The sequence below is a fragment of the Lipophrys pholis genome, assembly GCF_963383615.2.
Source record: "Lipophrys pholis genome assembly, chromosome: 16".
In the NCBI taxonomy this organism is placed as follows: Eukaryota; Metazoa; Chordata; class Actinopteri; order Blenniiformes; family Blenniidae; genus Lipophrys; species Lipophrys pholis.
In genome coordinates this window covers 18,525,459-18,547,473 of record NC_137634.1, presented here as the reverse complement: position 1 = coordinate 18,547,473, position 22,015 = coordinate 18,525,459, and the positions used below count along the sequence as shown (strand labels likewise).

Below are 22,015 nucleotides of genomic sequence, written 5' to 3'. Positions count from 1 at the left end.
ACTAACATAGTTTCTGACTTAAAGTCTACACTCAACCACCAAAAGAGAAGTCTAGCTGATATTTTGGTTGTCGACGCTCTGAAATGGACGTAACGTTGTGCGTGTTTGGTGCTGAGAGCTTGAGGCGAGTGAACCAAGCTGCTGTGTTCTCTGGAGGGATTTAAGGCTCATGTGAGGCCAACTCTTCTGTCATGTGACCTGGGTCTAAATTACAACTGTAACAGATGTGTGGTGGATTATGAAAACGTTCAAACTGCATGCCCCACTCATTGAATAATTTCAGATGGTGGCCCATGTGAAGATGCTCCCTTAGGGTTACTAAGCAGTGTTTTTTTTTCTTCTACAGCCTAATCCAGTGGTGTGGGGGAGGGTTAAAATGTATGTCACACAACTTGACCTTTAACCTAAAAGAATAACAAGCACAATGAGAATCATATGCAGCATGTAGGAAAAAAAAAACATTTATCTTGTTTCTCGGCTGCTAACTTCAAAATACTTCGTAGAAGCTGAGGGAATATTAAAAATGTTAGTTTTGGAAAGACGCTCACCGGGTTTTTCTTCTTCTTATCCTTTTTGGCGCTTGGCTTCCTGTTGCTGACAAAGTAGTGCAGCGTACCATACTCTATGAGTGCAGCAAAGACGAAGATGAAGCAGACTGAGACAAACAGGTCCATGGCAGTCACATAGGAGACTTTTGGAAGCGATTTCCTGGCTATGGTACTCAGCGTGGTCATGGTCAGCACAGTGGTGATGCCTGGGAATGAAACAAGAACCAAGTTATCAAGCAAAACATACTATTGAGTACTTATTTTAAAATGTATGCTTAAAATGCCCCCCCCCCCCCCCCACAAAAAAAAGAATACACACACACACACACACACACACACACACACACACACATACATATATATGAAGCAAGCAGGACATATTGACCACAGCTTTATTCACTTTGATTAAACGAATACACATTTTAATAAATCAAAATCATACACCAGTTTTTCTTAAATTGCTTAAATGCATTTTTTTCATTTAACTAAAAAAAAAAAAAAAAAAAGGAAATACTGTCAAATAATCATTTCACTTGAGCAAACTATAAGCACATTTAACTCAAGCATTTGGTTATTAACCTGCACCAAATTACACTTATTTCATATTGATTACCCCGAGACAAAGTAATGCCATCAAGATAACGTGACAATGACTTTTTGAGATCTGCTTCCACTTGACTTTGTTGAAGGTAAAGGCTCCAGGAAATAAATAAATAAATAAGAAATATTAAACCAAAAATCTCTTTGCTAAGCCTTTCTTTTTAAATGGACCTATTGCCACCTCAGTTTCACATGTCCTCCAAATGGCCCAAGGATTGTATGTTGATTGTTTAGGTATTGCTCATCAGTGTCAGTTTCCCCTTTTGATAGTGTGAATTTGCATGACTGAAAGCCTGTGAATTCCAGATGATCGACGGCTCTGGATGGGAGCTCAAGGAACCATTGCTCTCTGAAACATACTAGAAAGTGCCCGTATGTAGTAGTGTGATGGAAAGGTCTGATTTTTCCAAGTTCTCGAATTTTTATTCTATTTTATTTTTTTAACTTGTTAACTAGTCTTAACTAAAATAGTTCATTAGTCGGATATAAAATTTGTCACTGAGAATGTCTGTGAGATGCCTTTCTGTGTATAGTTTGCATGATATCCCTGTTTAAGTTGACCTTGGTTGTAGCATTATTACTGCACACATATCCAGAAGGCCATATGACTTACTGCTGTTACCTAGTTTATCAATTTTTGCACTGCGCAAGGCCAAGTGATTTGACTATTGCCATGTTTGCTTTCAGGTTTTAGGTGCATAAAAGCTGATTTATTGTTTTTCACTCTCTTCAATTAGATTTCCCCCAAATAAATGATTAGCTGGCAGTCCTGTCCAAATAACTCACTGTGTCAGTGATGCATCGCAGCAAGTGCATGAAAATCAAAATTTACCATTTCTAAAGTTAGTCAACCACATGATTAGAATTACTTTCACTTGTGCCATTTGCAGACTCTCTCTGAGTGTGTGTGTGTGTGTGTGTGTGTGTGTGTGTGTGTGTGTGTGTGTGTCAGAGGTGGTTGTAGTACTCACATTCTCCACATAAATAAAGGTAAGAAAATACCTCTCCTGAGATGCAAAAGGTTATAAAGTAGAAATGTATCTATTTATTCTGATGATCTTGATAACAAGTTAATAATATTTTAGAGGGAAAAAGAAATCTTGCCAAAAGAATCAGCCAATGAGAAAACAAGCGCTGCAGGTAGTTTCCACAAACTCTACTACTCTCCCTGTGTCACTATAACTATATGTTTCATCTCACTATAATGCCAAGTGATCATCCATCAGATTTAAACACTGTAGAGACTGAATGGAATAAAACTCAAAGTACAGTTACTAGAAAATAATGGCAAAATATACTAAAGTTTATTAGCAGACTACTGGTGTGTATGCAGGTCCGTGTGTATGAATTGTAATTTGACTGCTATAAGATCAAAAGTGATGAGCTAGTTTGTTTTCCTTTCGGCTATTTTTATGAGAAGCATTTCCACTGCATAAACCTGAAGGTGTCTGTCTAATACATGAACTTATGTTGGCAGTTTAATTGTGAGCTCTTAACAGTGAGGAGGCCATGGGGGACTGGTGAACAGCTGTTTTACTGTCCCCTTGCTCCACATACTGCTTTACAGTTCCAACTACCGTTGACCACCACACTGACATACTGCAGTCCTATAACCACCATATGGGAACCCTTTTTACTTCCTCCGACTGCCTCAAATGATGATACCGATGGAGGCCGAGTGATGGCAAATGACGAGTAGATGTGTTTGCAAGTACACAGATACAGCAGATTACCAACAATAGGTTCACAACCCCCAAACAAACAGCAAACAACTAAAAACACCTTCCCTTTAAATAGAACATCCACATGTGAGGACAGACTTTGTATAGAAAAGACAATTTATAGCTAGATTTAACGTGCACTGAATGACATCAGTGTTTGTCAAGATTAATGTTGAGGCATTGTGAGTGAATTGATGTATTTCTGGATGGAACTGAAGGATTAAGAATTATGTCATCTGCATTAATCCGCTTCCTATCCTGCATCATCTTTCAAAAAGGAAATTAAGACATTTGACTCCTGGTCCAATTTTCCCGTGGAATTAATGGTGTTATTACTACAACAGCAAATCATGTCTGGAGCTGCAGGAGTCAAAGAAATGAAAACATCTTATTTTTAGAGAGATTAATGACAGACAATGTAATGGTGATGGGGAGATAGAATGAGGCTTTTCAGCTTGCAGGGATTGCTTTACATTCAGTTATGCCCTCTAATGCAAAAAAAAAAAAAAAAATGGCATCACACGGACTTGAGGTCAGATGTTATTTCCTTAAGGGTCCAAAAGGAAAGCTGACTAAGGAATATGTGTGTAACTGCATCATAAAAAAATAATAAAAAAAAGCACTTCTGAGGTGTCTCCTGGATGCCAAGGGCAAGTTCATAAGCTGACAAATTTCCTTGAAATTCTCATTTTTACCCTTATTTTTCAGTCTCTGTCCCCTTTTTTGCAAGAGGCCACCTGCATTATTTTTGTGCTGAGGCAGCATCTTCCCTGCTGTATTGCATAATTAATGCCTCATTAAGGCATGCAGGCAAACATATGTGCTGGGATAGGCTCCTCTAATCAAGATGCACTAGATTCCTAAGAAGCTGCCCCGTCTCTGAGGAAAAAGGTGTTGGAGGAATGATGAGGAAGAAAAAGACACAAAAAGAAGGCACAGCAGAGAGAGGACGCTTTAGTAGACAATCTCGCAATATAAGGGGGCGCTTTACCACGGCAGAGCTGTTGATGTATTTCACAGTGTAGATTATGACAGAATAGCCTCACAACTGCAATTTGGTTTGAGTGGCCCGATTACATAAATCTCTTAGATTTTTTTTAAAGAATAATTAAGTCTCGGTAATGGATTATATGTAATCTCCTAACAGACAAAAAAGATCTATAGTTTGTAATCAATCAGCATGTGCTACAAATAATCGATGATAGAAGGACCCTCGACCATGAATAGTTTTTTTACCTAATGATGTCCGCGCTGGAACGGCGTCCTTATTGATCCAGAATGAAACCCATGACAGGACAACGATAAGTGTGCATGGGATGTAGGTCTGGATGGTGAAGTAGCCCATTCTCCTGCTCAGGTCAAAGAAGACAGTCAGCACCACATAGTCTCCTGGAGAGATATAAAGGAGAGAAGACGAAAAGTACAGAGTGAGAGCATTCAGGGTTGTAATATCAGGGGCGCAAAGTATATCTAAGGCACAATATTCACTTCATTACCGCATGTAAATGTGCAGAAAATACAAAATGATTCATGTTGAGAATGTATTCACGGTCCATAGTTTAAAATGGCTATTTTCCGACGCTGGGTCTGGTTTATTAAGTCCTTTTAGATTGTCTTTGATAGTAAGGAATGGCTGTCAACACAGGAAGAGCAAACACAGATCAAACAAACTGTTAAGTCTTCAATACATAATGCTGTGTAACCAAAGTCTTCACTGCATGTTTGCCCAAGGCAACTGGAGATCTAAAATGAAACGGAGTGATTCAGAGAGCTGGGGCTTGACTTGCATGGTTGCACACACAAACCCTTGTCTCCAGCCAGTACTTAGCTTGAACATGAATGCCAGCATCCAGCTGATGATGAGCATGCCTGGACTGGCTGGCTGACCTGAGCAGATGTTTGGTGTTCAGAGGTTGAGGTTGGCGGAGCCCAGATAGACCTGACCCTGACAATATGGATCGTCTGGCCTGTCTGTTCAAAATTCATGCGATGCAAGCATGCCAAACACATGGGCGCTCAAACATTCACATTATGCAGCATTTTATGTGGCACACACATTCTTGCAAATGCGCTCCAGACACCTTTGGCATCTGGGATAGTTCAACCACACAGGGAGGCAGAGATACAGTATGTGAAGGAAACAATCTCATTAGACACACACACACACACACACACACACACACACACACACACACACACACACACACACACACACACACACACACACACACACACACACACACACACACACACACACACACACACACACACACACACACACACACACACACACACACACACACACACACACACAGGCTTGCCAATAGCTACTTTCTCCTTCGGTTGTCTACAATGTATCTGCTTGTTTCTGTGACTCTAATGGCAGTCCACTGCTGGCCTCCAGCTCAGTCAGATGTCTGCTAACTGATTAACATCAGACTATTAACATGTCGGAAACGTCCAATGGCCTCCCACCTGCAGAGCGTGAGCATGTTTTCTCACAGTGTGTGTCTGTGTAAGTGTGTGTTTTCTTACTCTGTTATATTATCAACATTTGCCGTACTTGTGGGGACAAAAGCGGTTCAAATGAGGAAAGACATTTACATTTTGTTGAACACACAGTAAGGTTATGCGAGTGGCAGGTTTGATTAAAGTTAGAGAGAGTGTGACAGAGATGTATTTAATGTGAAAATCCCTACAGTGTTGAACAGGCTCTGTGTGTGTGTGTGTGTGTGTGTGTGGGTGTGTCTGTCCCAAAAATTGGAAGTGCACTACACTTACCAAACAGAAAGGTTCCCACACTGATTAACATGCATTTAAGAGCTTGGATAAGTTCTTGTCTTTATGGTTGCGATACGTTTGAGGTGAGGCACCACGTTGTGATACTTCAGGCTGAAGTTAGGGACATAGGGAATGCATTTCATCAATAGCAAGGGTCTACAAAGATAGCACTGCAAGTCTGTGGCTGTGTGTGTGTGTGTGTCTGTATATTTAAGCACCCATGGCACGTTAAATATTCTCTGCAGCTGGGGATTGAACAGCTGGCTAATATTTTTCCTCATGAGAAAGGGCACAAAACCCATACTGCAGTTAGCTGAAAAACAGCCAACATCTGTGTATTTGTGTGTTAATGAGAGACAGAGAGGGAAAGAGAGGAGACTGTCAGTGTTTATTATGTCTGTGATCATGTACACTGTGTGTAAGTGAGTCCTCACCGTGTCTGGACCGGTACCAAGTTTTTTCCTGATTTATCCCAGCATGCACCTCTTTCATTCACCCAGCCACTGATAGCATCATTAAATAAACCAAGTGCAATAACCCCGGAGGCACAACCATAACTGTTCATATCACCACGTGTGCTCTGTGCTGATGCAGGCAGGTGCACGAGATATTACAGTGCACTGCCTGGGTCTGTAGGAGTACAGGAGACACATGAAGGCTGCTCTCAGGGGTCCCACAGCCCACTATTTTGTTTTTATTAACATTACATTAGTAGGGGCCCAAAACTCAGGCCCCTGACAGCTGAAATACTGCCGGTTAATACACTTATTCAGGCTTGGTCAGCAGCACAAAGCCTCCTTCCTCAGACTCTTAACGATAATGGACTTTCCACCACGGGGGTGAGGTCGGTTGTAAGACCCTCTTGCCATATGCTGCTCCTCATCTACTCCCCAGTTTCATTATGGGCTGCATTACTTGCCAAGAAGACACTTTGAGGAGGTGTTATCGACCCATGCCCTCCATTCTGGCAGCATGATGCATCGGTATCAGAATGCCAGCCATTACAGCGTTGTAGTAATGCATCAGTTTGTTAATGACTTCCTGATTCCACTCAAAACAAAATGGTTTCCAGTTCCTTCACTGGCTTAAGTGTTTGGCAGGGATTTCACAACATAACCATTTGGGGAGCGAAGAGTTCAGTGCTTCGGATAAACAGTCCCAACGCAATTAGCAGATCGTGTGATCACGTTACATTACACTTATTTGTTTTACATGGAGATGCTATGTTTGCAGATTTTGTAGTGTAGGATCCTAATGTGATTTTGAAGTATGTAGTTCTTGTCAAATATGGAGGAATTGTGCTGGAGCTGGAGGAAGGATTATGAGTGTGTATTACTGATAGATTCAAAGAAAAAAAAAACATTCTTAAGGTATGAAATGTTTTTTATGTTACGTAATTCCCGCTAACGCTTACACAATTTACAATATATATGATTATTTTACGCATAATTTCTGGATCTAAAAACAGAAACAATGGTATTTGAGAAATCTGTGGCCTAAGAGGAAAACACAATGGTTATGTACATAGATCAGCTAACATTTATTACCATTTTCCTGATATTGTGTCGCTTTCCCCTTCCTCTATGGAGCCACATGCATCAAATACCTTTATCCATCCATGACCCTGTTGCTGGTTGACCATTATTTCTACAATACAACAGTCTTGATAGGTACGGGGAACAGCCCAAAAAGCTGAAACAGTGGTTTAGCCATTACAGTTGAGCCCATCTCACAGAAATGATTCTGCTTGTCCACTTTTTCTGCTTCTCGCACATCCACTTTGAGGACAAAATGTTCACTGGTTGCATAATGTACACCACCCACTAACAAGTGCCGTGATGAAAAGATAATCAGTGTAATTCACTACATTTCTCAACGTCTTAATGTCATGGATGTTTCACTGTCATTTATAGATGTATGGAACATCATTTTCTTTCCAATGAAAGCTTTTGAACAAAATATCAACTCCGTAGCATATTCACATCGTGGATGCCAGCTTCAGTATTTCTTGGTATGACACTGAATTTAGTGGTGTTGTACTGCACAAATTATTCATATTGGACGTGTTTTCATGAACTATCTGGAAGTTCATGAAACAGCCTCAGTGTTACCCAAACCCACACCACACCATGCTGAATGCTTCAAAATATACATAAAATTGTTTTTTAAAACCTGACAGTGATTCTACATGCAAAGAATAAGTATAACCATATGTGTATGGAATGAAAAAAGCCATTTACTTCCTATAAAACCTTAATTTCTTTGTCCCTCCTAATTGGAGCCCTCAATTTAACCTCAGCAAGAGCGTGTGTTCACACTCTTCAAAGCATCCTTAGAAAGTGTTTCTTTTTCAAAGAAAATTGCACTCAGGTTTTACTTCAAGTATGCGTGGATCAACAGTGAATATTAAAAAAAAAGCTGTCATATGTGATGCCACGATCTGACAGCATTTCATGTGTCTTCAACAGCACCCACATCTTCAGTGATCCTGCAAGCAGAGTCTGTCCTTGTTCCTTCACCATCGTCCACTCAAAGACACAAATCTCATGTACAAACAAGCCAATCGCTGTTGTTGTCAAAGTTAAATGTTTGAAAATCTTCTTTATGTGATTGCCATGATCGCGCTGCTTTCAATTCCACGCAGTCTGTTCTGTTTATAATTCCTGAATGAAGAATGCTGATGACAGCTGTGTGTAAAATCAACTTAGCAGACAACAACTCAAAAGTATTGTTTGTGTTAAGATATGGTTTGAAATATTTTTATTACCATCACACATTTTCTTGGCAAAAGCGAATTACTACAGGCTGATGTAATCTAGGGAAAGCAATAAAATCTTGGCGGGCATGAGCATTCATCAGAAAATAGTGTTGCTGTATTGTTAAAGGCCACAGAGACAACACACTCAACAGAATTAGACTCACATTGCAGAAGAAGTAAAAATCATTCTTCTCATATTCTTCTATAAGAGCGTGGCACAAGTACAAAGATGATTGTTGTATTATTATTACAGTAAGGAGATTTCTATAACTTTCCTTCTTTCATAAGAGTGTTATACTCGCAAGATCGCATTATGGCTATACATTAATGCAAGATAACCGCAGGGGAGTTTATAAGAATGGAAACAAGGTAATTCAGAATTGCTGACCAGAAGAAAAAACAAAACAAAACTGTCACATGAAAGTATTATCCTGCCGGCAGCTTGGCTGTAAATTGGTGTGGATATAGATGGGCAGGGACGACCTGAGGCACATGCTGGCCATCCGATGACGGGAGACAGGCCAGACACATCGTAGAGCCGCTGACAGGCTGTCTTACCAAGCACCTCTCCCGTCAAGGGTCATGTATATGAGAGGTGACAACAGTGTGTGAGCACGTGCGCGCGTACGTGCCTGTGTGCGTGCATGTGCTAGTGAAAGAAAGGAGCTTTGCTAATGACCAGGGTTATGCCCCGTCTGGTTGCCAGGGTCAACAATCTCTCCAGAGAACGTTAACTCACCGTCTTCTTTGACGTGACTCAAAGCTATATGTGAGTGATTAACTAGTTACCATGGCTTTGCCGCTTGCCTCCACGAGCTACTGCGGCTATTCATACCCAATAGTGGGTGGCAAGATGATGTCACAGCAAAAAATGAGCCAGCATTGTCATGGTGAGTAACTGCGGCAACGCAGCGGCATGATTAAACAGCAGACAGGAATCTACAGTGTGATTGCCTTGTTGTTATCATTGTGTTTACCCTGACAGGGACAGATGATTATCCTTCTCTCAGACATACAGATAGCTCTGAAATTAGAGAGCGCAATGATTTGTAGGATTTGTGACAAGTAGTCAGAAACTGACAAAACTGTTTCCTTCTGCATTATATAAAATGTTGATTGTAAATTTTTTTTCCAAAGTTGGAAGAGTTTTCTCTCAGAAAAATTGCCACATGTTAATGTCAGTGTTTATATACTGAAATGCTTCCTCTCTGGTTTTTGTTTTTCATTCCATTTTTTTAGGCTACATTTTAGAAAACATTTTGTGACATTGCAAAATTTTGTCCAAGTTTGAGAAACATAATTTACCCTTTGTCCACTAGTTGGCAGTGCTTCGTCATTATAGCATCCAGGCTTTGAGCACTGTTGCCGCTGTTCTGGTTATTCACTGGTGTTCTCAAGAGAGGGATCCTCACCAACGGGTGCCTTTTCCATTTCTGGGACACATTAGATGCTATTATGGCTCACTGTGCCATCTTTTGTTGTAAAGTTGTACTATGCCACTAAACAAGTTATCTCCTTGATGAATTACCCATAATTGTGTTAACTGACATTTTAATGATTGCACAAGGTTTTTTTTTTAATTTTGTGAATGGATGGGATGCTTGCTATGTGCTGCTTTCTGCAGCTATAGCTCATATTACAAACTGTGTTTAAGATTTATCAAAGCACCACAAAATAATGACCAAGCAGAGCAGAGCAGAGCAGAGCAGAGCAGAGCAGAGCAGAGCTGCCAATTCTGTCCATGTGGGCCGAGTGGGCACTTTTTGTCCAAAACTGCCTGGGCAAGTTTCTGTGGAGGATTTTTTGGGCTACAGAAATCTTTTGCCAAAATCAATTTTGATTGTTTCATTTAATCAAAAATAAGGCCAAGATATCATCTCGGTCTGCAATCGTTTCATCTCTGTCCCCGCTTACTCTTTTCTAAAAATGGCTTCATTATTTCTTAGTCGCATGGTGAGGAGTGAGATGTGATTCACACTCATTACGTAAGCTTAAAATTCTAATTTCATTTTTAATATAACACCTCTTTTCTTTCTTTGGTCTCTGTTTCTGTTGCATTGAGCCAAGTTGGATGAAAGAGCTGATCCTCACTCCACAGTCACGACACTGAATGGACAAATGGGATGAAGCGACCGTGAATGTTGATGCAACAAACAAAAAACAAGTTTTCTAGAAGGCTTTTGCTCATCTTACATCAAATGGATGCATCAGTGACTCCATGTCTAGATTGATATTTTTGGCTGTTTTTCATCATGAATTCAAAAAGTGTTGATTCATGTATACATCACTAGCTTTGCTCTGAATTTTGTTTCATTATTCTCTCGATATATACTTAGATCCAGAACAGAACCCACTCAAGAAAAAAAAAGCCTCTTAGAGCAGAAACAGTCTGTTTTTTTTTTTTAATAAATAGAGGCACTGAATATTAAGCTGCAGCCACTGCAACCCCTCTGAGGAGCGGAGAGCCTTCAGAGTCAAACACAAAATTAAAGGGCCAGCACATCAAAGCTGCGACTATATTTTCCATCACTGAGAAATGAGTATAAGTGTAAACAAACACCCTGGCAGTAACAGCTCATCACTGCAGATTTTAGCTTTCAAAACACATATTTACATTTCAAATCTAAATAGTAACGAAAAAAACTAACAAAAAAACATGTCTTATAGAGCTGAGCAGATTAAGTCCATTATGGCATTGTCAAAGATACCAATCAAAAATTGATTGAACCTTATTGTAACGTCTGCTTTAATGAAGCTTCTAGATATTTCAAAAACTAAATCATGCTATTATAGGATATCTTCAGGATGGTTTTTCTATCCACGACAGCACAAAGTGCTGGTCTTTACAATGGCAATGATGCCGTTTAAAGCTAAATTGGATGGATAAGCTCAGACAAACATTGTATGAAAACAATCAGTTCACATTTAACTGCCAAAGGCTTTGTGCTATTACAGATTTGAGTTCTGGGTCACTGGTTTTAAGCTTTGAACTATAATTAAGCTTCTTTAGCTCTGTCCACACTCAGAATCGAGGATGTTGTCCAAAAAGAAAACATGTGAGCGCTCAGAAAATGCTGTGCACATTATGAATAAACATGCCTCTGTGCTTTCATAGAGTTAACTTGCATGGATGCAAGCATCTGCCTAGACTGATTCATGAACAGTTTCTCTGAGGGTAACAGATTTAGTGAAGAGAGGTTAATCCTCACAGTAAACAAGAGTCCAAGCTTAGGACACTCAAATATTTAATGTCACCACAGACACATGTATTAGCGTAATATGCACTTGACATATAAGCAGCTGGACTCATGGCTTAGTTCAACAATATCTCATAGAACACGTGACATATATTCAAACTGAAGAGGTTTGGTACCACAATAGTGAAGCAAAGAAATTAATACTTTCCTTGTGCCATTATATTTATGATTCATAGGAGGCTAGTCATTCTACTTAAATTGCAATTGTCAGATTTGCCCTCTTAAGAATTGGATTAACCAACCAGACAGACTATTTTACAAAAAAAAAAGAACTGCACTTATGGCTAATTACTTTGAAAGCTGGGGTTGCAACATATTACTCGAGGCTAATAAGCTGACTGAGAAGAATAAGTAGGACCCTGGCAAGAAACTTTATAACACTATATTGAGTATTACGGGCTTGGCCTGGGAACAATTGCTCCACAGAGTAGCATCAGCTGTGAACTGCTTTTGGCCTCTAAACCAGCTTCATGTATCTCAACAGTGTAGCAAACAAAAAGAAAGAAAAAAGGATGGTGTAGTTTATTTTGTCTGGGTGCTTGCTTTAATGAGAAAGTATGGATGCAAACTCTTATTTAGGCAACAGCCGTAGCTGCTGCACTGCAAGATTTATAAAATCCCATAATCTGCATAATTTACCCACAAAATAATCCCTCTTGTTCTGCTTTAGAAAAATACTAACCGACATACAGTGTAATAAAACACTTGGTACTTTAAGAGTAAGATGTGTTAAGTACACTCGATTTGGGCCTGTTAAATGAGTAAAGATTTAAGATTAGTGATTCATTATGGCTAAATGCTAATACATTTCACCTTAAGATACTTTTCCTTTTTCAACTTCAGACACTTAACTGGTATATTAACTCAATGTTGAATTTGACATATTTTATTGAATGTGCAGTAATATACCGGTATATATATACATGTGATCACCACAATGTACCACGTCATCTATTTTTCAATGTTTTTGCTTGTTAGACTGTTAGTGGATCTAATTTACTTACCAAAATGTAAAACGAAAGAGTGAAATCAATTAATTAAACTGACTGAGATAATATTTGAATAGACTTCTTTGTGTGTGAAGAGTTGGCCCTTCCTGTGAATAAGAACCCCTGCAATAAAACATACTATATATTACAATATGTCACTGTCTGTCCTCTTCAAGTTTATGAAGTATCTCTTTGTCAAGATTTAGGACCAGCGTCAGTTCAGTGCTCACCTTTCAGTATTTATGTTGCTTTAGTTGTAAAGAACCCTTTAAATGGTATCCAAAGCCAAAGAAGAACTCAAACTTACAAATAAAGGCATTCTTGACAGCTTTGACCTGCTTTGGTATTGGCAAAGCTTCCCCATTCTTTTTTCTTGTCTTACTTCTTTTTTCTATCCTCTTTTATCCATTATGCATCTCTCCGCCTCATGACCTCCATCTTTGCCTAGCAGCATCACAACTGAAAAACAGGAACTAACAACGTGGCTTATTTGCATTCACTTGCGTTCTCTCTCTTGCAAATTATAAGACTTTAATTCTGTAGCCCGTGTATTTCAGTGTCCTAGTTTATCACTCTGAAGCGAATGCTGTAACTGCAGTTGTGCTGTGGGAAGGTTTGGTGTCATTAAAGAGCTTTAAAAAGAGAAGAAGAACAACTCAATTCATATAATAAGGAATTTAGAAGTTACAACCTTGCTAAGTAAAATAAGATAATTCTACTTCACAAGCTTAAACTACTTATTTTCTCATTATTCATTACAAATTGTGTGCTTCATGGCTTGCCCGTCAAATAAGAAATGCGGAAGATTGATAATTGTACATGCTACAGGGACAAAACAAATGAGCGGTTCCTTAAATCTGCGCTGTGCACAAAAAGTCCTCTTTTATATGCTGACGGCAGTCGATCGAAAGGAAAACAAGAGCCTTATTTTCCTACAGCAAGCTCTCGTCCAATGGCCTATCACCATTCCCTGTTTTCAGGTGTTAATTACTGGCTTATTAGACCGTCAACAGAGAAAGGCAGACAGAGAGAAAGAGAGGAAAACAAGGGGGGGAGGGGGAGTGCTTTAAAAGTAGGACACAGGAAGACACCATGCACAAAATAAAATCATCTTTTTGTTCGAGTAAGCAGTGGATAAGGTTGGGGAGTGGGGGGTTGTATAGAGCCGACACTTGTAAATGTAAAGACTGTGAGCTTTATCGGGCGGGTGTGGATGTGTGTGGGTCGCATGGGAGAGGGGATAGGGAAGAGTGTAAATTGGTATTTAACTTCACAAAAGAAGGATTCGGGCTGAGTCAGAGCATCCTCTCCTCCCACTCCTGCCAATCACAACTATCACCCAGAAGCAAGAGGGAGAGCTCATGGATGGAGCGGTGGAGGAGAGGGACAGATTAAGAAGTATAACATGCCTGAGCTAATCGATGGCTTCGCTGCTCCTTAACCTTTAAGAAAGTGCAAAATCTTTAAGATGTAGACCCCGTTATCTGATAAGAATCTGCAAGATACTACTACTGTGAAAAGGTTACTGTTTCATACACAGCACAACATTTTCCCCTCTCGCCTCTGCGAGTGATCTTCTCCTCCTTCGAGATCTGGTCTTCACCTGAGAGTATTGCATATTGTCTCTATTAGAAAAGCTTATGTTTGTTGAAGCTGTAGGAGACTCTGTCTGTTTGAAAGTCACAGATAGTGTTGATTTACTCAGAGAAACCCCGTTGCCTCCAAAAAGCTCCAATCCGGCCCACCGAACCATCAAGCCAGTTCAACAAATTAGTTAAGAGAAGAGGACACAACACTGAGATCGGAGATGAGATATCAGTGTTTATGCCATAAAGATAGAAAATTGGCCTCAAAGCCATGCTGACAGGGTGAGTTTGTAAAAACATGCAAAATGTAACAGCAATAGGACACTTTCTTTTTTACACATTTCACTGTATTTTGCACCAGAATCATTAAAAATATTTTCTTACTAATTGTTTAGTCTTGTGAAATAGAAATATAAACATTTTAATGACGTATACTCGACGACACAATAAAGAAAAACTTTAAAGGTTAAATTTGAAGGTTATTATGTCACTATTTTACCAATTCCGTCCACTCAAGATGAAATTGGGCTTTTATCTGACCCCTGAACTACAATGTGTTTAGACCCCTGGTCTAAGATAATACTCAGCTAACATGTTCCTGTACTTTGTTCACCACTTAATAACAAAATTTTCTTGTATTCAAAGCCGATTAGCACATTGAACCCGAGGTACTCGTAGCAGAAATATTGTTCTTCTTGAACTTTCAGAACCCTGAATTTAAGACATGCGCCCTTTTTAAAAAAAAGCTCATATTTGGGAAAATTTCGGAAAAACCTTGATTTCATTTTCTAAAATATAAATATTGAAAACGGGTTAATTAAAACAGCCATTGTCACACAATTAAAAAGCAACTTCAGTTTGTAACATAAAGTTTAGTCTCCAGTCTCTAGTGGCCTCCAGTGGACAATTCTTCACACAGATGTCCTGCCCCGCTGGTTTTGCTGCAACCACCGTCTTTTTTATGCTCCAGTTCTGCCCACTTCTCCCGCAGCGCATAATACTCTCTTGCATCCAAAGCATTTGAAGAGCAGTATATTGAATACCTGCCACCAAAGTTAAATACAAAGGACGACTATTCAGCCGGGTGCCAGCGGACCACAACCAACATGTTCCTGTTGTTTCTGAGGCTCCCGTGTTGTTGGTATGCAGGACCAGAGCTGAGGAAAACAACCTTTTCAGTCCAAGTTCTAAAAAGTAAAAGACAGATCAGGTCATATTCAAAGTCAGCACTTTGGTGTGGCTGGTATTAATGTGGCCCCATCATATTCCCTATTTTCTTTAATTTTTCAATCATCTGCTATCTTGCCATGTGCATTTAAACCCTTTAAATATGACTACCTTCCCTTTCTTGCACTGTGTCAGACCTATCCTGTGTGAGTTATATTTAAATTTTGCTTTTGTCGATCGTTAATAGAGTGTCGGGTTTGATAGATGGCGGCGTCCTTCCTATAGTTGGCTTCTACCACTCGTTGAGATGATTTGAACAAGATGATTCAACCCCAGCTTGGAGAATTTGGAGTTGTGGATGTTAGGACACTGAGTTAGTAGTTGTTAATGTCTTCTTGTAGCTGTTTGGTCCAGACCTTTTTATAAAATGTTTTATATTTTTCCAATCGTTCACTCAAGTATGACTATCTCTTTTAATAACACATGCTTACGGTTGGCCTCTCGGTGATCGTACCCTCATGTGACATAACAATTACGGAAAACCTATATTTTTTTGGTACCATTTAAAGATCAATTTGCAATTTTATCTGTATTTTTTTTTTTATCTTATTATTTCTTTGGTTTTGTAAACGATTCTGGAGATCAGGCATAAATTCATGAAAGCAACTCATGTATTGAAGAGTGGGATAATTTTGCACAATATGCTGCAGCTCTCGCAGGTGTTTTATTTGATCAGGGATTCAATGTCTCAGTAACAATGAAAAAAACATTGGCATTTGGGTTTTATTGCTTTTTGTCTCCTTCTATTATTTCTTGATTAAACCAGGCAGCCAGTGACAAGGATTCTCACTGGCCTCATTTTTTTGAAGAGGTTTATACCATTTTCCCTTTCATTTGCTTTGGATCATGTCACCATGGGGAAGTTTCACAAAGCTCCTGACAGTTACTGCCACAATCTTGTCCTGTCTCTTTTTGTTTATAATGCTGACTTTTTATTTGGAAGTGCAACAAAAACAAGTATTTGCTTCATCAAAGCCCATTAAATATGTACTCCCAACGCAGAGTTTAAATGTTATCAAAGGCCTCTGTGACAAAAGACCAAGGCCCGTGTTTACACAACAACATTCTCCAGTGAAAACAGAAAGCTTTCATTGTGCTTTGGCTGTCCGTTTACACAACAGTGTTTGGAGCTGCTGAAACGGCCACTTTTTGAAAATGGCTCCCAAGGTGGAACTTTTTGAAAATGCTTCAAGTCTGTCTCCGTGGAAACAGAGGTTATCGCAAGTTTTTGGAAAAGCTGCTACTGTGCATGCACGCCATGGCTGACATCAATAATTGTTCTGCACATATGCAGGTAGATAACAACAATAACAACAATGGCAGCCTCCAGAGCAGGGGTGGGCATTCCTGGTCCTCGAGGGCCGCAGTCCTGCATGTTTTCCATGTTTCCCTGCTCAAACACACTTGAGTTGTCATGATGAGGCTCTGCACAAAGTTTGATAACGAGCCATTAATTGCTGTCAGCTGTCTTGATGGGAGGACACATAGAAACCGTGTAGGACTGCGGCCCTTGAGGACCAGGAATGCCCACCCCTGCTCCAGAGTGTCATGACTCCCAGTCCATATTCTCCTGGGACTTGGTAGTTTTATAGTTGGCAGTCACTGTAATAGCAATCCAACTTTGTTGTCTGTCCATACGAATGTCCATACGAATGTACTCCCATTGGCAATGTTTATAGAGTCAAAGATGGACCATATTCTAAGATATTTACCGTCTAAAAGCCAACACATACAAAACTGGATTATCATTCAAACTGCTAATTAATTTACTCTAGTTTTGTATGTGTAAGAGTATGTTGGCCTTATAGCCTATTTACATACTGGAGAGGCCCAAAAAAACCCAACAATGATAAAGTTCTTCATGCTGCAGGGCTAATCCTTTGGTGTGTGAGATTGAATGTGTGAGTATGACAGCCTTTTTAAAATTGTGAATAAATATATTTATTTGTTTTTCCTGACTGTTTTTTCTCCGGCCAAGCCATCTCTATTTAACCACAATGCCTCTAGATTTGCCCCATCAAAGAATCATCTGGAAACTGTGGCGCTCCGTAATCAGGAGAAGGCCACTGATGTGTCCCTGGGCTTTCTCCACTCAAACTGAATCACACAGGCGGGCGCACACAGACAACAGGGCTGCACGGCATGGCTTTTGGAAGGTCACTCTAAGAATAGCTCCCAATACATAAAAAAAAGCCTCATATTCAGTGGAGAGCGCACACTGAAATGTGCATGCGAGCAAGTGGACACAAAAAACATGCAATAATTCATGGATGCAGGCACAGTCCAAAGCACTCTGTCTGTACTGTCAAACACACATGGATATGGACCAGTGGCTGATGCACACAGGGGACATTGTGCTAAGCTTAAAGGGCAGGAAATTAACCACCTCATGTCCCACTCGAACAATCCCATTATTCATTGCTGAGGAAAGTGAGTCTAGTTGAAAAGCAAGAAAATAAAGACAGCAAGTAGCATTGATTCTTTTAATGCTAGGAAGAAAATGCCTTTCGGCAATCGGAACGACATTTCTGTTCTCATTTATCCCACTAATGTGCAAGATGGCTAATGGCTGGAGAGAAAGTCCTGTGAGAATGTGTTATGATTAACGTAAACACACTGCACTGACTTAAGCAGAAATGTATCCCAAAAAATAATTTCTTGATCAAGCAAATCACTCTGCCACGTTGGTTCATCTTTATACAAATGCAATTATGTAGCACTTGCATCTTTTACGTATAGCGAGAAAAGTTATTAATTGTTCATGTTTGTCGGGAATGCACTGCCAAAATGAAACTGTAGAACGTGTTTGAGGTCACTGCAAGCAGTGATCGTAATGCACTGCAGACACTTTAAGTGACACAGTATCAATCTTCCAGTCGTTAAAAAATGATCTGTAGGATGCTGTAGTGGTTATCACTAACATCAGAAATATTGAGTCTGTGTTCTGTACATGGACTTTCTCCATTAATCCCTGTTTGCTCCCATCATCCAAAAACCATGCATCTATGGTTAATTGGTGTCTGCACAAAAGTGTGAAGGAGTGCCATTGTCTGTCTCTGTGTTTGCATTGTGATGAAGGCAATTCTGCCTTCACACTTTATCAAGACATTGTATGAAATGCAATAGTTTGACATGTTGCTGGAATAAGTCATCAACCATAATAAAATATTACAACAAAAAAGCTGAAGAAAACTGCAGTATGGGTGACTATCTATCACAAAGTCAAATTTGTGAGAAAAGCAACAGCAACAGAAAGGATGGACCTGAGAAGGTGCACAATCCAGAAAATATCTCATAGTGAAGTCTGCAAATGAGGAAGCAAGTTGAACAATCACCTCTCAACAATAAACTGCAGCATCTCTGTTAAAAAGTGGAGATGAACCACACTTCCTTTCCATAAAAAAAAACAACACAAGCCTAAACTTATTATGACACACTGCTTATCACAATGTTTGTTAATGTTTCACATCAGTACTCCCAGCATTGTGCATTTGAATACACAAGTTACATTTTCCAAATTCATGAAGGCAAAGAGGCTAAATCAACATTGTTAGATAAAATCCTTCTGCATCCCCTTAGCGGATCAGCTTCCACATGTACTTGTATAATTTTTAGTGCTCAACTGCAATCGGCTCCTGTGTCCCATATTCCTATTCCTAAAATGGATTGAGCAATTACAGAAAAAGGATGCTTGGACAGATAATCCATGTCCACTGTGCTATTCACTTAACTATCGGGATGTAGGTTTTCAAATTTGATCAAAATCTATGACTTGACATTTGTAAATGTGTGCTATTATGCAGGTTTATAAAATGCAGCAGCTCTGCCTGTAAATACTTTTCTGATTGTTGTTGTCTTCGATTTGATCCAGCATGACAGATGGACACACACAGGTAAATGAGTGATTATCCTTGAGGTTAACAATGTTACCTAGTAGCTTAGCTGCACACCACTCAAATCCTCTGCATCTGTGTTAGTCATCTTACTCTTGTTCTGCTCTTCACGGATGTTCTGCAAGAGTCCTCGCTTGCCCTCACAGTAATATTGTTTCAGCCTGCGAGTGTGTGTGTTTGCGAGTGTGTGTGTGTGTGTTTGCGAGTGTCTGTGTGTGTGTGTGTGTGTGTGTGTGTGTGTGTGTGTGTGTGTGTGTGTGTGTGTGTGTGTGTGTGTGTGTGTGTGTGTGTGTGTGTGTGTGTGTGTGTGTGTGTGCAGGTATAGGCTTCCAGGCAGGACAGACAACCCTGATAAGAAGTGACATGTGAGAGACCAAGCCTTTGGACACTAGCTGAGGGAAGGAAGAGAAACCATATAAAAATGGACATAGCCTTTATGAAAAGCAACAACAGAGCTGGACCAAAGCAGCAGATGGCATGCCCTCTCTGGCGCCCTTTCATTTCAGTTTCACTCAATTGCTCTTTAATCTTGCAACACGTTTTATCTTTTTATTATAAAAAGAAAACAGGCTCGCACGAGAACGCAAGCGCCGATACACAAGGCCAGAAGAGGAGTGAGCACTGGCTCAACTTGTCACAGTAAGGGGAGATTGGCTTGTCTCACAAAATGAGAGGCAATCTCTTCCTCTGGCTATCCGCTCCAGTCATCATTGTCTGGATCAGGCCCATTCACCTGCCTGCCTGTCTGCTTAGCTTACCATTAAGTGTTCTCCTGTTGCCTCACTTGACCTATCCCAACTCATTTTATTTGATTCAGCATAGTACTTCAAGTAGATTTTTTCTTTTTTCAAGAATAGGTGTAAGTTACTTTGATCTGCCGTGCAGGGAAAAGACACATAACCTGAAGGACAGTCACCTTGTTCAATATAGTCCACTGCCAACAGAGCTCTATTAGTCTAGACTAGAAAATAAAACCGCTCTCTAATGTCACTTCACCCTAATACAAAAAATAAATAAATCTACAGCTTGCATTTTTGTATTTTAAATGACAAACCTTTAAAACACTGTCTTGTTTAGACAATTTATATGCTTAAATTATAAAACAAGCATTGGCATCGGGGGAGTGTCTGATGTGTCCCAAATTCATTCAACAGTGTGGCAGTGATCCCAAATACACAGAGTCATAAAGAAGAAGAATCAGCATCAGCAGAACACGGAGTTCGGTGGCAGGTGTTATGGCTCATATTTACAATGCTTTGAAGCAAGCGTCCACCAGGGTACCTAAACACCTACTTAAAAGATGCAGATGTGGCAGGGATGCTGTTCTAGACGCTTGAAAACCTTTTGTTTTACTGCCTTTAGAGATGGAGATGATTGCACTATTCTTTCACAAATGTTTTAACTCCTGAGCCATCATATTGTTCCTAATCCTTTACATCTGCCTATAAACATGTCAATTACATAAAGAAAAAAAAAAAAAGTGCAGCTCAGCGACACCATAACACACCTACATGCACATTATTAAGACGAGCCCAGCAGAATAAGACAAATTCAAGTGAAGCTAGAGTTTATTTCCCAACTCACTAATTGTTCTTTGCAGGAGGATGACCTTATGGCTTTCTAAAATCGTAACTAGAAACTGTAACCACCACAACAGAGTTAAACCATTACATTCAGAGTTGAAATACAACTTTTAAGACATACAGTCAACTTCCTTACCATCATATTAGTGGTTCCCATTTTTCTTGAGGGACACAATTATTTTTTTTTTTAACCATCATAAACGTAGGTGGCCCCCCACCCCCCCACCCTCCCATCCACCCACTACACTCTTTGGGTTTACAACACCATCTCGGGGTGTTTACTGGTCTGGTGTCTCTTCAGCTTGCAGTTTCAAACTTTCACTCGCCAGTTTTTCACCACAAAAGACACTTTCAGCTCATATTTTATTCATTGCTTCAATGAAGCCACAGTCTATGCTAACTCTCTTGGTACACTTTTCTTTTCTTTTTTGACAAATTATTCTTTCTGTGTACCCTCACGCTCTGCCATTTTTTACTTTGTGAGCTTACCTTTGTGTATATTGAAGACAAGATGTTCAAATTCAACACGCCCATATTGTTGTAGTGCTTTAAAACGTGTTATTAGTGGGTTTTTTTTTATGTCTTTAAATAAATGATAACACTTTACACAAATTCAAACGTAGTCATTTTTTGACCCAGATTAAGTCCATGCTGACTCATGTATTTGTAAGGCATAAAAAAAGCTATACTACTTAAACTCAAAAGGGCTTCATGATCCACCATGAAACTTCGGTCGGGCCCCCCTAGTTAGTAATCATTGCCCTACATCACAAAAGTAACTGCCTAGTCACCTAGTTCCTGTTAGGAACCAAGTCTAACCAAATGAAATTGATTCATATCATCTTTCTAAATTTTTAAACCGAAATCATAAAAAAGCAAAAAACCTTCTTTGATGTGCTTTATTAAATTATTATATTTTATGAAGTTGGGGTTACAAATAAAGTCTATTTTAAATAATTAATTCATTAATTAATATTAAATAAATAAACAAAATGTGTGAGTCAATTTTCTGAGTTTTACGGTTGAAATCCATATTAAAATCATGACAATTAATAAAACAAAACTATTATCA

At 39.5% G+C, this 22,015-nt stretch overlaps 1 protein-coding gene across 2 annotated transcripts in view; it reads right to left on the bottom strand.

Annotated features, from left to right (window-relative positions):
- gabrg2 (gamma-aminobutyric acid type A receptor subunit gamma2) overlaps positions 1-22,015 on the bottom strand; it is a 53,665-nt gene that overhangs the window by 5,995 nt on the left and 25,655 nt on the right. For both annotated transcript variants that reach the window (XM_080482591.1, XM_080482590.1), the window contains exons 7-8: positions 4,106-4,258; positions 549-754 (exon numbers count right to left, since the gene is read on the bottom strand). In XM_080482591.1, coding sequence (XP_080338717.1) covers positions 549-754; positions 4,106-4,258 — 359 coding nt within the window. The remainder of the gene's footprint in view (positions 1-548; positions 755-4,105; positions 4,259-22,015) is intronic.